The sequence below is a fragment of the Scatophagus argus genome, chromosome 9 (assembly GCF_020382885.2).
Source record: "Scatophagus argus isolate fScaArg1 chromosome 9, fScaArg1.pri, whole genome shotgun sequence".
Taxonomy (NCBI): Eukaryota; Metazoa; Chordata; class Actinopteri; family Scatophagidae; genus Scatophagus; species Scatophagus argus.
Genome location: NC_058501.1, coordinates 15,730,586 through 15,744,810, shown reverse-complemented (window position 1 = coordinate 15,744,810; position 14,225 = coordinate 15,730,586). Strand labels below are relative to the sequence as shown.

Here is a 14,225-nt window from a genome sequence, read left to right as displayed (position 1 = left end):
CTGAGGAATTGCTGAAACAATTAACTGTCAAAACAGCCTAGTTTAGTTTTTGTGTTGTTTCCGCTCTACAACCAACACATTCACGCACAAAAGAATGAAATAAAACAAAATACTGATCATAAATCATTTATTAAAAGCAACAAATCCCAGCAGAGGACAGTGGAGACATTACAGCAGCAATATAAAAATATACGGAATTAGAAAACTGTTTCAGCTACTCCATTTGATTGGGGTCTTCATCCTGCCATGCATTATGGAGGGCGGGCAAATATGTGATTAATTTCAGTGTCATTATATTCATGGTCAGGGGAGAAATAACTGGAGACAGTGTCCACTATGCACTGGGTTCAATAAATAGATAACATGGAGCAAAAGAGGCAGACTGCTCAACAACATTCACAACCAAATTTCTAAGTATCACAGTTCTGTTGAGGTCATGCTGTTGGGAGCCAGATCCTGGTCTCTAACAGGCCCTCTTTAAAAAGGAGAGGAGCTGATCTGTGTGTCATGAGAAGTAAAAAGGAAACCAGACTGATGCACCTGACACTGTTTCCCCTCTCACTTGTTCCTCTTGTAGATTTTCTTGGCAAAGTTGAGGAAGACCGAGTGAGGAAGGTTTTGAGCGTGACTAGCGATGAGCTTCTGTAGCCGCTGGTAGCTTTCGTCTTCGTACTTGTGGTACAGTGTTGGCATTTGCAGCGTTTTGTACAGCGCTTTGACCTTTTCCACACTGGCATCATCGTGCCGCCCATAACATGCCTGAGGGAGAGATGAAGGTGAAATTAAGTTTTCGCAAATGTCCAAAGCAGTAAGTGACTGTAATAGCACATCTAAGAGAGGTGGGATTAGAGACCACCACATAGATAGAAGATAATGACCTTAAAAACATGAGCTCAGAAAATAGTCTGACTATTCTCAGGCATAAATTATTACATAAATTGTTTGTATTGCTGAATCACATTTTAGCTATAAGAAGACCTTGGACAATATTTGCCCCCCCCAACACATTTTGTATTACATTTTGTATTGTATTTGTATTATATAGTATTATAAAAAAAACATCCCTATTATTATATAAGGCCTTAATTACTCTTCACTTATTCAAATTAATAAATCAGTCACTGCATCATTACTCAAATTAAAATGCATGGCCTGTTGTATTGATTCTTTTGCACATAATGACTGACATTTTAATATTTTTTGCATTTTCTCTAATGCTTTTGTGAAGGCAACAGAGAACAAAATCTGCATACTAAATTTATAGCACATCACACATCTTCAGTTACATATGACTGCATGTGAGCCACCACATAGCACTATGCACATGGGTTTGCAGCCAAATAATATGGGTACATATTTTAAGTGTTCAAATAGAAAGGGTCTTTATCTGAAGTCCCACCTCCAGCTCTGCTCTGTGTTGAGGAGTCATGATTTCCAGGGCCGTTACTACCAGCCAGCTGCATTTGTTATCCTGGATGTCTGTACCGATCTTTCCTGTCACAGCAGGGTCTCCATAACAGTCTAAGTAGTCATCCTGTAAATGAAACAAATGAAGCGCTTAATAACTTTGTATAGATGGCATTACATCATTGAAAATGTGACATGTGAAAGTAATTACCTGTATTTGAAAGAACTCTCCCATCTCGAGCAAGATGTGTTTAGCATTGTTGTGCTCCTCTTCGCTTGTAATTCCTGCCTACAAAGGTAGAGTATGACACCACTCTTTTACTTTCCATATCTAGACTGTGTCGGCTGGTCTCATTCTAACCTTCTTACAAGACCAGTTCTGTAAACTTTAATTTGCTGCCAGCCTTCAATATGATCACCACTGTGCCTTTGAGTTTCTTCTGTCCTGTGTGTACAAAATAAACACACTCACCATGTACATTGCAGCTGCCACTGGGAGGTAAAACGAGTAAAAAGCAGTCTTGTATTTCACAATAGCTTTATACCTGAAAGACAAGGAGTAAAATGACTGCACCCATTTGTTTTGGTAAACAACATCCTTCTACGCAAATGCTTCTTTACAGCCTTAACTTCACTACCTCTCCATGGTGAATCTGCTGAGGTCGATCTGACCAGGAGGGGCCGTCATGAGGTCCAGAGCCTGGCCGAGCTCTGTTTGGAAAGATGTCTGAAACACACAGAGATGCTGTAAGAATCCTGTTTGGATTTGTATGTGTGTGTCAACTTGTGTAGTCAATCAGGACCTGCAGTACCTCAGTAAATAGCTCCAGTAGATGGATATAGAAGGGCTGATCCCTGCAATGTCTGCGAAGTAGTCTGTAGATTGACCCCTCTAACAGAAATGAATCATTGATGGCATCCAGACCTATTCCATCCTTTAAAAAAAAGGCAGGATTCACCTTAGAAACTGAGATCACCAATAATAGTAATGAAAATTAATCACCACATTACAAAAAAAATGAAACCTCTTTTGGTGTCTTGTTTCTGGAACATATCATGGCTCACCTTCTTGTACCAGCAGGGCTGTCCTCTCCGAGTCACAGATCCATCCATGATATCATCTGCCACAAGGAAAAATGCCTGAAGCTGCAGGCAACAGAGGCACAGCTGTAACACTTCAAGACTTAGAAAACGTAACATCTTTGCAAGGTGTCAAACAGCCAGTATGAGTCTGTGCATCAGAGGTGGGTTTTTAGCACATTGCTTGAAGTATAATAAACTACAACATCTTTGCTCTATTAACATCACTTCTGTGAACTTGACAATATGGAGATGTAACTATTATTACACAAACATCCATATTGACAGTATGGTACCACAAGGATTCTCAGTACTTTCTGACCTTCCCGCTCTGTTCATGGTACAAAGCTTATTTGTTCCTACTGAAGACTTAATTCTTTTTAAAAAGGGTCACAGATATATATATTTACATGTTAAAAAAGTATTTTTTTAATGAAAAGCTAAGCACTGCAGCAAATATTACTAAAACATGGGAAACTTTGAAGGGCACTATTCAAGGACTTTTTGCACCATTGAGTGTTTACTGTGCAACATGTGGGACAGACTAAAAATAAATGAGTAGTTTCTGCATTTGTTGTAATGGAGAAATATGTCAACCAGTGCAAAGGTGTGGCTCACATTCACAGCATATTTTTTGGATTACACTGCAGATCTAAGGCACAGAGGAATAGGCTATATCAAGTTTTGGCTACACCATCAATGCTGGTTTTGGTCTTTTAATTGGATTTGTTTTCAAAAAGAAAAATGTGGAATATGGACAGACTTCTCCTTGAACATGCCAGAACTTGCCCTTACCAACTCAATGCACCAGCCAACCACCAGAGCCTGTTGCACGATGTCCTGTGTGAGCTGACTGGATGGGAGAAGTTCCCTCAGAGAGGCAATCACAGACAGGCCTCGGTTCCTCTTGCCTCCAGGTGAATTGTACAGCAAAACCTGAGAGAAAAGATGCAGATACATGAAACTGAAGCTAAGCCCTAGCTAGAGGTAACTCAAAAGACAAAGCAGCATATATAAGTACCTCTCTTAGCCTGCTCAGAGCATCAGCCAACGCAGGATCGGTGAGGTCCCGCTCTGAAAGCTCCGTCACCAGCTCCTCAAACTGAGCTTCAAACAGCTGAGGATCTGACAGCAACGCCTTCTTGCTGTGCGTCCCATTGCAAATGCTGTCTCCCTGGAAAGACGAGGAGCACCGCAGAAGAGAGGTGTTTTTTAACTTAAGTGGGGAGAGGACCAACCACATGGTCCTGAATGTTTTAGGGGCATTAATTGCCCATCTCAGCAGACGTCCCATCCTCAACCAAACATCCAAATGCCTCGACCAAGTGTTAACAACCAGCAGTCAAACTTGTCGGACTGTCGCAGTTATCAGTTAATCACATAACATTGGTAACTCGTTCCGGTTAAGAAAGAAAAGCAGCCAAGCTAGCCAGATGAGCTCCATGATCCGCCAGGCACTACGCTCAGTAACACCAAGAGAAAGGATTAGGCAAAGAGAAATACTAGCTAGCTAGTTCCCAAAACATAGAAGTGTAACGTTAGCTGTCGTTAGCCTGTACTGTTCTCCTGCATCCAGTCTACTGACAAAGCTAATTACGGTGTGTCAAATCAAAATGTTTTTTTGCTCATACATGTGCCTTCACATACCATAATGATAATGTCTTCTTTTTCCAAACTGTTCAGTATAATACAACAAAAGCGTTTATCTTCTGTTTCTTCGTCTTGCTGTCAAACTGAAGTCTGTGAACGTCTCCTGAAACCAGGATATGCAGATTGTAGTTCACCGTCGAGCTACACTCCGTTTTAATATAAAGTAGCCGAACTAAATTTCCCATGATCCATTGTGAATGGTGCGTGTGGGCGCGGATTTCGAAGGCTCCATTTGACATTGAGCGTTTTGATTGGCCGGTAGCATCGAACCAGGATGGGCTCTCACAGGGGCTGACCAATAAGATTTGAGAAGAGGTGGGGTTTAAGTGGAGTGTCGAGATCTGGGGTGAGCTTAAACTAATACAATTACAGTTTTACTTACGGAGTATAAAAAATAGAGGCAAAACAGAAGAATATTAACCCTACAGTATGTACAGGGAGTTTACTCTTCATGGTATGCACAAAACATCAACATATATTTTTATTTAATGTCTATCATTTATTTCATATTTTGAAATACATAACTTGCATTGAACAATTTGCCACTGCATTTAAAATCTGGAATAGTGTCATATTTTGTTACATTTATTATTCGCTTTCAAGGCTCTATTCTGTTAAGCCTGCCATACAGATATACATTTCATCAAATAAATAATGTTTTATGCAAGACAGGAGGTAGAAATACAGCTCAGTGCCTTCATAAGGGATGTGTACGCATGTAAAATTTTAAAATTAGTTACATACTTATGAGTGTATCCAAAATGTGCCTTTACTGATACAGAGTCAAAATCATCACTTCGTGAACACATCAAAAAAGACTTTCCAAAGAAAAAAAAACTTTTCTGTACATTTATTGCAAGAGACTCATCTGTCATCAGAGTCACAGTGCAATTTACACCTCTCTATCTTACAGGATCAGGCTGCTTTTAGCCAGTGTCACAGATATGCCTGTGCACTTGAAACATTTACTAACCTTATCAAAATCAAATTAGGATTCAGACGCATGTTTGGAGCCATCTGGCAGAAAACGTCGGAAGCACTGCACAACTTTGACTCCAACCTTCACCTTCAGTTATCTATTAACACAACACATTTCAAATGGCTACTATTATAGGTCTTGGGTGCAAGAAGAAAAAAGTAAGAAGCATTATCAAAACATGCAGATAAAGACATTCTGATGACATGTTACTTAGTTACACAGATGGTCAGGATCAAATGCACAAGATTCCTGCTGTATTTGGGAGACTGTAGCAAAAACATGCAACATACCAGTATGCAAATCAAACCAACGTGTCAACAGGCAACCTACAGATAATACATTTCAAAGGCTGTTCATGTGTCTGTGGCGTGCAGCACAGTCAATGTTAAAAATGTTGGCTGCCTGTTTTTGAAGGCCAGTGTGGAGGTGGAAAAGCGTGGAGAAAGTGGGAATCTGAATTGGAAAAAAAAAGAGACAAAATAGGCAAATCAGTAAAGGATTTTCCATGTGAGACCATTTCTCCCCATGTGCAACCTTATCTGTTTATCTTACAATGTACTCAGCTAACTATGTGTTTATTAAGATGCTTTTTTTTATCAATGGAAGACAAAATAAGGGTTTTAATGATCACTTCACCTGAGCGATCCTCTAGATAAATAGCAATGTACAAAAGGGGCAAGAAGCATATTGCAACCCATAATCATGTAACTGACTGAATGTACAGGTGAGTAAGTGATTATTGTAGCATGAATGCAAGTTGAGGTCTGTCTTCAATCTTGAGGAGTTGAGAAAAGGGAGAGAAGAATACAGCAGAAAAGATGCTTCTGGTTGGTTTATCTTGGCCAGTCGAGGATTTATTCTGTTAGAACAGAGACCGTGCTTGCCCAGAAATAATCATCTAGTGACCAATTCACTGATGTCGAAAAATGGAATATTGTGAGCTCTGGGCTGATGTTCAGAGTGATAAAGAGCACCACTAAATAAGGCCATTTGCACAGTTGGCTTCAGGAAACGGAGGTGACAAGGAGGAAGAGGAGGGAAGACTTCCATGTTTTCAGTTCTATATACCTCCATTAAACTGCCATATTTCCTTCCATCCCCATCTTCTATACAACTCTGTCCACTCACATGCTTCCTATTTTCCTCCTTTATCCCTCTTCTTCTCACAGTGCAGACTCTGAGTACAGAGCTCCTGATGACCCATGCGGTGGATGGGGTGTCACCAGTCGGCGTAGTGACGCAGAGGAGGAGGAGCTTAAATCTCCACAGCTCCGCAGGTGGATCCCCTCTGGCACTCTGTTGTGATGACGGTTGTATCTACTGTCACTATGGGAGTGGTGGTGTCCACGGCGATGAGGGTGATGGGTGTGGTGGTTGGCTTGTCCTCGACTGGTGTTCCAAGGGGTCAGCAACACCTGGGGATGATGCTGTCGGGCAGAAGTTTAGACAAAGAGCAGACTGCATTACTCACAGAAGAACTGAACTGTTCTAATGTTGTGAACTGGTGAAATAAATTAATTCATACCTGTTCCAAGGGCAAGTGGTTGGTGACAGCACCCTCAGTTCCACTCCTCCTCTTAGGCCCCTGTCCTGTGCTCCCAACATACTCAGAGGAGGGCGATAGGTTGCGTTTGGAGCGCTGCAGGAAGCGAGCCACCAGACCCCGAGTCACCTGAGGGAAAAGTCAGTGAAGGAGGAGATAAAAACAAGACAGTCACACAATAGTCCAGCTTTTGCTGAATACCTGTTGCTTCTGTAGTTTCTATAAATGTTCAAACTAACCTTTAGGTCTCCCAGGGAACGGTGGTAGTCTTTAGGTAAACGTAGTGGTGAGGTTGGAGGAGGTTTGGAGGGTACCTGCACCCCTGCGGCTGCTGATTTCATGCTCCCTTTCCTTGGCAGAGCTGTAGCAGGAGGCATAGAGGTGCGGGGCAACAGACATGCCTCAGAGGATGGACCTTTGAGAGAAGAAGTAAGAAAGAAAGAGAACAATTTTGGCTCTCATTTATTAAGTTAATGAGGACCTAGTGAGGCACATTATTGTTTCCACAGCAGAGTCAAATTTATCAATCTGTACTCAAATCACAGTCTTCTCCTGAGTTTAAATCTGCGTGAGTATTTGATAAATAAAGGTCATTCAATGCAAATGTCTTAGATTATAGCTCAACTTAAGTTTTGTTTTGGACTATCAGATGGGAAAAGAGACAGAAAGGAAGAAAGAGGCATTGGACTCTCACCTGTCTCTATAGATACTTTGCTGCATCCAGAGCCAAAGTCAACTAGAGAAAAGGAGATACCAGGACAGTTATGGACATTGAAATAGTAATGCAAGGGTTCTCATTTGTTCTCATTTTCGTGTCTGACTTACCCGTATCAGTCGAGGAGCCGAGGCCTGGTTCACTGTGTGACCTCACAAGACGTAGGAGCCCTTCGCTGTCCCTTCTTGCACCTTCTCCGTCTTTGTCACTCTTCCCAGCCCTTCGCTGGAGGTAAAGTGGTTGACCTGGGAGGAGTGGTCCATTACACTGCCCACCAGACTGTTCACTGGCAGCTGAGGAGGATGAAGTCGGACCAGCAGAGGAGGCTGGGGCAGCTCCTCGCCGTGAGGGAATGGAGTGATGAACTCGGAACTCTGGGGTGGAAGATCGTTGTTGGGAGGCAGAAACTACTATTGCTTCCAGCTGGGAACAGCTACTAGCTAGCATGGCCTGGCGACGCAGCACTGGAGACCTGCAGGAAGAAACAGATGAGCGTAAAATAATATTTGTGTGTATGTTTGTTAAAGGCTCAATTTTGGGTTGCAACCTGAGTTTTTACCCCAATAATTCTGTGTTGCGATAAGTAAAAACTGGACCAATATTACTGCATGACACCATCAACTGTAGAGTCCCTGCATTTATTGTGTGCCAGCATGTATGCCCTCACCTGTATGTGGTGGTCGCTGTGCTGGGTGAAGAGCAGGAGTTGGACCTTTCTCCTCTGAGGAAGTGTCTAGCTCTTGGTCCTCCTGCCAGAGGACTCTCTGGTGTTTGAGATGGGGGACCACGAAGGCTGGTGCGCTCCCCACCATCTCCTCTGTCTCCCCCCTCACCGACTGGCCTGTTGCCCCTGTCTCCCTGGTTCCTCAGACCAACCTCCATCAGGCAGGAGTCCTCAGAGGGGGAGGAGTCATCAGGGATGTCCACAATCTCTGACATCAATAGAGATCCACTGTCCATGGACACTAATAAAAAAGGAAACATTGCTTTAAGCTGAACTTATAGTTTGAAAGAGTCCTTTTATTTATTTGAATTTATTAATTTGATTAATGACCCATTTTATAATAATGAAAAAACTATTTTTTGCTAAGCAGTGTTATATCTAAATTATTATAAATTAAACTATAGTATCTAAATTATCCAGTCAGAAATGCATAAAACATACACTCCCTGATTGTAATATAGAGCTCACAAGCATCTCCAAATCCCCAATTTTCTGTTCAGCACATTGTTGGCAGTTCGAGGTTAATTTATTGATGTAATAATTTATTACATTATTCATTCATATGTATTCCTTTGCACAATTTCTACTCTTTAGAATTTACACAATCACTTGACTTATATATAGAAATTACATATTGTCAGTGTATGTATGTTATGTATATATATCTTTCACCTGCTCGTATAAGTATGTACATGACACGTTGACTTGGTAGTCATAGCAACTGAATGAAATACACTGTTAACTTGAATGTCCACTTAAGCTGATTGTGACTCTGAAGTGGAAACTGTCACAGCGTTAGATGGCTTCTCACCTTCTCCACTAAAGGCAGTAGAAGTTCCTCTCTCTCCAGACAGCTCAGTGCCGTGGGGGTCATACACTGTTGCCTTGACAGTCAAAACAGATAGGCATCAGCATAGACAGTGGGTACATCACACATAACACACACACACTTAGATCTAGACACCCGCACACTCACACTCACCTGGCTTGCAGCTCTTTGTCCCATCACAGCTTCGTAAGGAGGGGGGCAGTCAGTGGGGTAGAGAGGAACAGGGCTCTCCATGGAGCCGTTATAGGTGATGCTAAACATTCATTCAGAAATATCACACAAATCATTTCCTTTCACACTCTGTCAATAATGCAACCATGTGCATGGCTGTTACATACTGTAAACATGTGATGTTGATGTACAATAATGCTTATTAGGTGTCTGTGTAGTACCTTTGAGCATCTGTTTCAGAGCTGCATGTGTACTCAGGAGGATAGTAGGGAGGTGGAGGAATGGGTGGGACAAACTCCTCAAAGTCCATAATGTTGGTGAGGAAGGCGTCCTGAGGAGTGGTGCATTCTGGGTTGACTGAGCGAGAGCGATGTGGAGCCAGCTGTGAGCAGTGAGAACGGAAAACACACACAACAAGATGTAAAGGGCCACAACATTCATACAAAATGTGTTTTCAAATGTAAACCATAACCCATAAACTCAGCAGTTTAGTTGCTGCTGAATGCTGGAACAGTCTGGTGTAAAATGAGCTGTGTCTGCACTCACCAGGTGCACAAGGTCCAGAGAGAATATGTGGATACTGCAGGTCACAGTGGACAGAGTACAGATGATGGTGGAGAGAATGCTAAGACCACATGCGCTGAACAAAAGATCCTGCAAAGAAATACGCATTCAGAAGATCTATAATCTAAGGTCTGTTTTAAAATTGTGCTAAAAACACTAATTTTGGAAGCCATCCACTTGATGTGACTAACTCAGACTGCTGAAACGTCATATTAGTGCCAGTTAAACCTTTGGATACATTTTTGCTTTTAATGAGCTCACTGGATTGGGGATTCTTTAATAGCCAGTATACAGTGGGACTTAGCAAAGCTATTCAAATGTCTGTATGGACTACTTTAACTACTGTTAAAGACAGACTTGGAAAATTACGCACCTTTCCTTTAATGGTTAACTTGGGCTGTAATTATAAGACACAATATAGACAACAGTTTTGGGACACCTGATCATTATACCATCAGGGACTTTAATGCCATTGCATTCTAAATACAGGTTTGCAGCTATAACAGCTTCCACTTTTCTAGGAAGGCTTTCCACAAGAGGACTTTAGTGGAAATTTTTGCCCATCCATGCTGTGGAGCATTTGTGAGGTCAAGCACTGTTGTTGGATGAAAGGGCCTGGCTCACAATCTCCATTCCAGTTCATCCCAAAGGTGTCGAATGGGGTTGAGGTCAGGGCTCTGTGTGGGCCAGTCTGTCTGTATACTTTTGTCTATATAGTTTAATTTAGGTCTCCAGTATTTATACAGATGCATCTCACCCACCTTCAGTTGATGTCTAACTGAGTGACAGTCAACACTGTGGTAGAGGAGCAGCGTCTCCTCCTTTGTGATGGAGCAGGATTCAGTGGATGCACAACACGCACACAGACCATTCTCCATCTACACACATTCCCATACAAAGAGGATTGGTGTGAAGCACTGAACACCACACTGAAAACATATTCACAGTCAATCCTGGCATGTTTTTCATGCATCTGGCTGGAAGGACATTTCAGCATGAGGCAGAAGACAACACTTGCATAATGCTGTGTACCTGGCAGGTGAGCATAGACTTGACCATCTGTGCATTCTGACAGGAGAGCATGGAGCCGGCCAGACTGAGGATCACACACACTGCAGACAGCAGCATGAACAGTGACACCTGTGGAGGAACACAGAGTCGTGTTTTGATTTAGAGCAGGGTGTCCAAACTTGTGCCAGAGAGTGTACACTAGTTTTCTTGTTCCTGCCAAAAACTATGGCAGGTACTTTCACTGATCAAAATTCAGCCAAAGATGAGAGACTTGCAAGTGAAGTACCTGAATTGTTTTTTTTTTGGATGAACTAAAAACCTGCAAAAAACTTTTTATGCCTCCATGCCAGCATTAGTCGTGGCTAGAGGCATTAAGTTTCTCGGTTGTCCCTCCATCCCATTCCCGTTCTTGTGATATCACAGGAACGACTTGAGGGAATTTCTTCAAATTTGGCACAAATGACTCAAGAATGAACTGATTAGATTTTGATAGGCAAAGGTCACTGTGTCCTCACAAATCACAATTTTAGCCTTTTTAATATTGTTTATATATGAGACTTGACAGACCAGGATGTAAACTGCAGCTCAACTGATGTATGGAGGCATACAACTGCCAGGTGGTAATTCTAGTTTCCCTCCATGTCATGAACAGATCAACCAACCACAGATTTTTTTGTGGGCTACATAATTAGATTTACTGAATTAATATATGAATATGCTCATTAAAAGCATTTTATGTAAAAGTATACAAATATTTTACAATGGCACTTTGACACAAGGCCCCGTGACAAAAGGCCTCAAAATTAGGTAAATATCCATGACCCACCTTTCCAAAGTAAAGCATAAAACTTTCTCTTACATTTTAAGCCAACATGGACAAGAAATCCTTACAGTGTTCATTAAAAATGTAAATTTGAACATCTACACTCCCAGGACAAGCTCCAAAACAGCTACTGGGAGACCTCATGGTGAGGTTGTTTCCTTAACCTTTCACTTCAGCTTATATCACGCTTTAGTGGTGCATATTCCTGCACTAATGTGCAATTAATTAAATGAGTATGACCAGTGAATCTAGGCTTTTCAAAGCAGTGGTGGGTTTGGGGCCCTGGGGTCCTCTGAATGCTCCTTTTATCAGACGGAAACATACGTACCACCAGAGTCAGAGGTCTCCTCCAGGAGATTATTCCAACTATCCCTGATGCCACCACCTGCAAAACGCAGAAAGCACCCTCAGGATCTTTGTTATTATATTAATACTGTATGTTTAAAGTCAGATTTACACTTACAAAGAAGCCAGCCCAGAATGGACAGGATTGTCTCACGCGGGCTGAAGAAGTGAAGGCCATGCTGGTGAAAGAGAAGGCCAATACCATGGCCCCCAAGCCTAGGTGGCACAGCCCCAGGTACAGGAGTAGCCGTGCCCCACCAGGCCCCCGGCCTGACATGCCCCTGCGACTGTCTGACCAGCCTCGAGAGCCTGAGGCCGAAGCCACGCTGCTGGAGTCTGATGGTGAAGGCATGTTAGGCTTGTGTGTGTGTGTGTGTGTGTGCAAGAGGCTGGGAGAGGTTTCACGCTTACTCGGGGTTCATAAAGCAAAGTTCAGTTGTGTGGGTAGAAGTGCAGGAGAGCAGAAGTAGGAAACAGAAATGCTGGCTTTAGAGCTCCGCTCCGTCACAATTATGCACCAAGCTCTCCACTGGCAGGTGCCGCGGGTTCTGCGCAATGTCCCATGGTGCGCACTATAGTCCAGCGAGTGAGTCCAAGAACGTTGTCAGCAGAAAGCTGAGAATTGAGCAGGCGCTACACGCTCACAGCCACCGTACTCACCTCATTTGACGTTTGAGCCATGATACTAACATTGCTTCAGTCAATACAGTGTCTCTTTCACCCCATGCAGTTCACAGGCCACTACAGCCTATAGAGTGCAGTCTACACCATTCTCCTGCTCAGCCATTCTCAGATTAGAACACAGTCACACAAATGGGATGAGTTTTGTTCAGTCTACACATCAGTGGTATACTCATTTGCTTTCTTTCTGCTCCCCCTTCTCCATCCTCTGCCTTCCACTTCTCCCCTCTCTCGCCAGTGGCATTGCGGTAACTGGAGACCCGAGCAGGCCGCAAATATTAAAGCATCCCAAAGAAGAAAGCCCGCTGATCCCTCGTAGTCCCACCCGCCCCAGCAGAGATGACATGAGCCGCTCAGTCCGTGTGTCCAGTCAGGAGGAGAATCTACTTCTAAAAGCATGCGATCCCTCCTTCCGCGACCTTATCTTAGGTCCTCATCCCGTCACGGAGGAAGAAAAGACGGTGTGAAGATCAAAGCGCCAAGATCACATCGGTTCGTTCGGGAAGCGGGACTAATTACCTTTACATGAACAGGAAATAAATATCCTCCATCGATTTTCAAACTGTACCGAAAATAGCCAGGCTGGAATGAATCTTGCCCCACGGGTTTCGATCTTTGGCAAACTCCACCTCAGGGGTTTTTGCGGCGGTCCACACACGTACCTAAAGACCCCCTCCTCCTCTTCCTCCACCTCCGCCGCCTCTTTCCTTCCTGCAGTCACGCGGGCATCCCGTTCAGCCCGTGTGTTTGTGTGCGTGTGTGTAAATATCCCGGACGTTTACCTCTCTGCCTCCCGCCAGGCGTCACGTGAACCTATCATTATTTACAGCCTACCTATAGCCGGAATCACATTTAACCCAAGTTTATTTGTATTTCTTCTTTTAATTCGCCCCTCCCTCTGCTGCCCGCGCGTCCTTTCCTCGTTCCCTGGCGCTGAGAGCAGAAATGTATCGTGTTTGCAAACCGAAACCTGCCTGCGTGATGACAAGGCACGCAGCAGAACGTGCAGGCAACTTGAAGATGCGGCAGAGCGCGCGCACACCGTCCTGGTGCTGATGCTGGGAAAGAGGGGCGGTTGCCTAGTAACAGGCTCCAGCTCCCGCTACTGCAGCAGTGAGAGGAGACAAAACTTAGCAATGTGCTGGGCGCTACTGGAAGGATAGCAGTTTAAAAAGAAGGCAATAGGGGGTCTTAGGAATTAAAGTGGCTAGTTTAGAACATGTATAAACGAGCACAGATTTCCTGTCAGTATCCTTGAGAAACAATCCACCTTCTGTCCCATATAGCACAGATAGCATAATAATTTTAAGTTGCCCAGCTACTGAAATAATCTTCATTCTTAAAGAAAACAAACAAACTGATGGACAGCCACAAAATAATGAGTGAAACACATCACAACAAAGACAGAAAAGCTGGAAGTTGAAGCCATTGCTTACCCTGCTCACACTACAAAATTTCCATCTTCCTGGAATTTTACATGTTTTTCATATAGTTTTGATATCCATCTGCCTAATATTGTTGGCCTGTTTTTCCATATAATAATCCTAATACTGTCATTTCTGCTCAGACAGTGATTTCTTCCTTTTTTCCCCCCCGTTAAACTTAAACTTTTCCTTATACAAACTGAGCATCTAAGGATAAAGGTGCCATATGGTGTACATACTATAAAGCCCTTTGATGTAAAATTGTGATTTTGGTTGATA

At 43.0% G+C, this 14,225-nt stretch overlaps 2 protein-coding genes across 3 annotated transcripts; both read right to left on the bottom strand.

Annotated features, from left to right (window-relative positions):
• Window positions 1–110: 110 nt before the first annotated feature.
• fdps (farnesyl diphosphate synthase (farnesyl pyrophosphate synthetase, dimethylallyltranstransferase, geranyltranstransferase)) lies at window positions 111–4,324 on the bottom strand. 2 transcript variants are annotated; one of them, XM_046400537.1, is made up of 10 exons: window positions 4,135–4,324; window positions 3,509–3,661; window positions 3,283–3,423; window positions 2,473–2,553; window positions 2,220–2,342; window positions 2,046–2,134; window positions 1,880–1,952; window positions 1,619–1,696; window positions 1,400–1,534; window positions 111–759 (listed from the first exon to the last, which is right to left on the bottom strand). In XM_046400537.1, the coding sequence occupies exons 1-10, from the start codon at window positions 4,135–4,137 to the stop codon at window positions 559–561; spliced, it is 1,077 nt and encodes a 358-aa protein (XP_046256493.1). In that variant the 5' UTR covers window positions 4,138–4,324; the 3' UTR covers window positions 111–558. The 2 variants fall into 2 exon arrangements, with proteins under 2 accessions (XP_046256493.1, XP_046256492.1); XM_046400536.1 differs by lacking the exon at window positions 4,135–4,324 and having other exon boundaries at window positions 3,509–4,060.
• A 311-nt stretch (window positions 4,325–4,635) lies between these two features.
• Window positions 4,636–13,446, bottom strand: fam189b (family with sequence similarity 189 member B). The gene is made up of 14 exons (XM_046400025.1): window positions 11,960–13,446; window positions 11,825–11,881; window positions 10,695–10,802; window positions 10,424–10,540; window positions 9,645–9,752; window positions 9,320–9,480; window positions 9,081–9,180; window positions 8,910–8,982; window positions 8,042–8,339; window positions 7,485–7,846; window positions 7,354–7,395; window positions 6,899–7,074; window positions 6,642–6,788; window positions 4,636–6,543 (listed from the first exon to the last, which is right to left on the bottom strand). Exons 1-14 carry the CDS (start codon window positions 12,191–12,193, stop codon window positions 6,280–6,282), a joined length of 2,247 nt encoding a protein of 748 aa, XP_046255981.1. The 5' UTR covers window positions 12,194–13,446; the 3' UTR covers window positions 4,636–6,279.
• Between the last annotated feature and the right edge of the window lie 779 nt (window positions 13,447–14,225).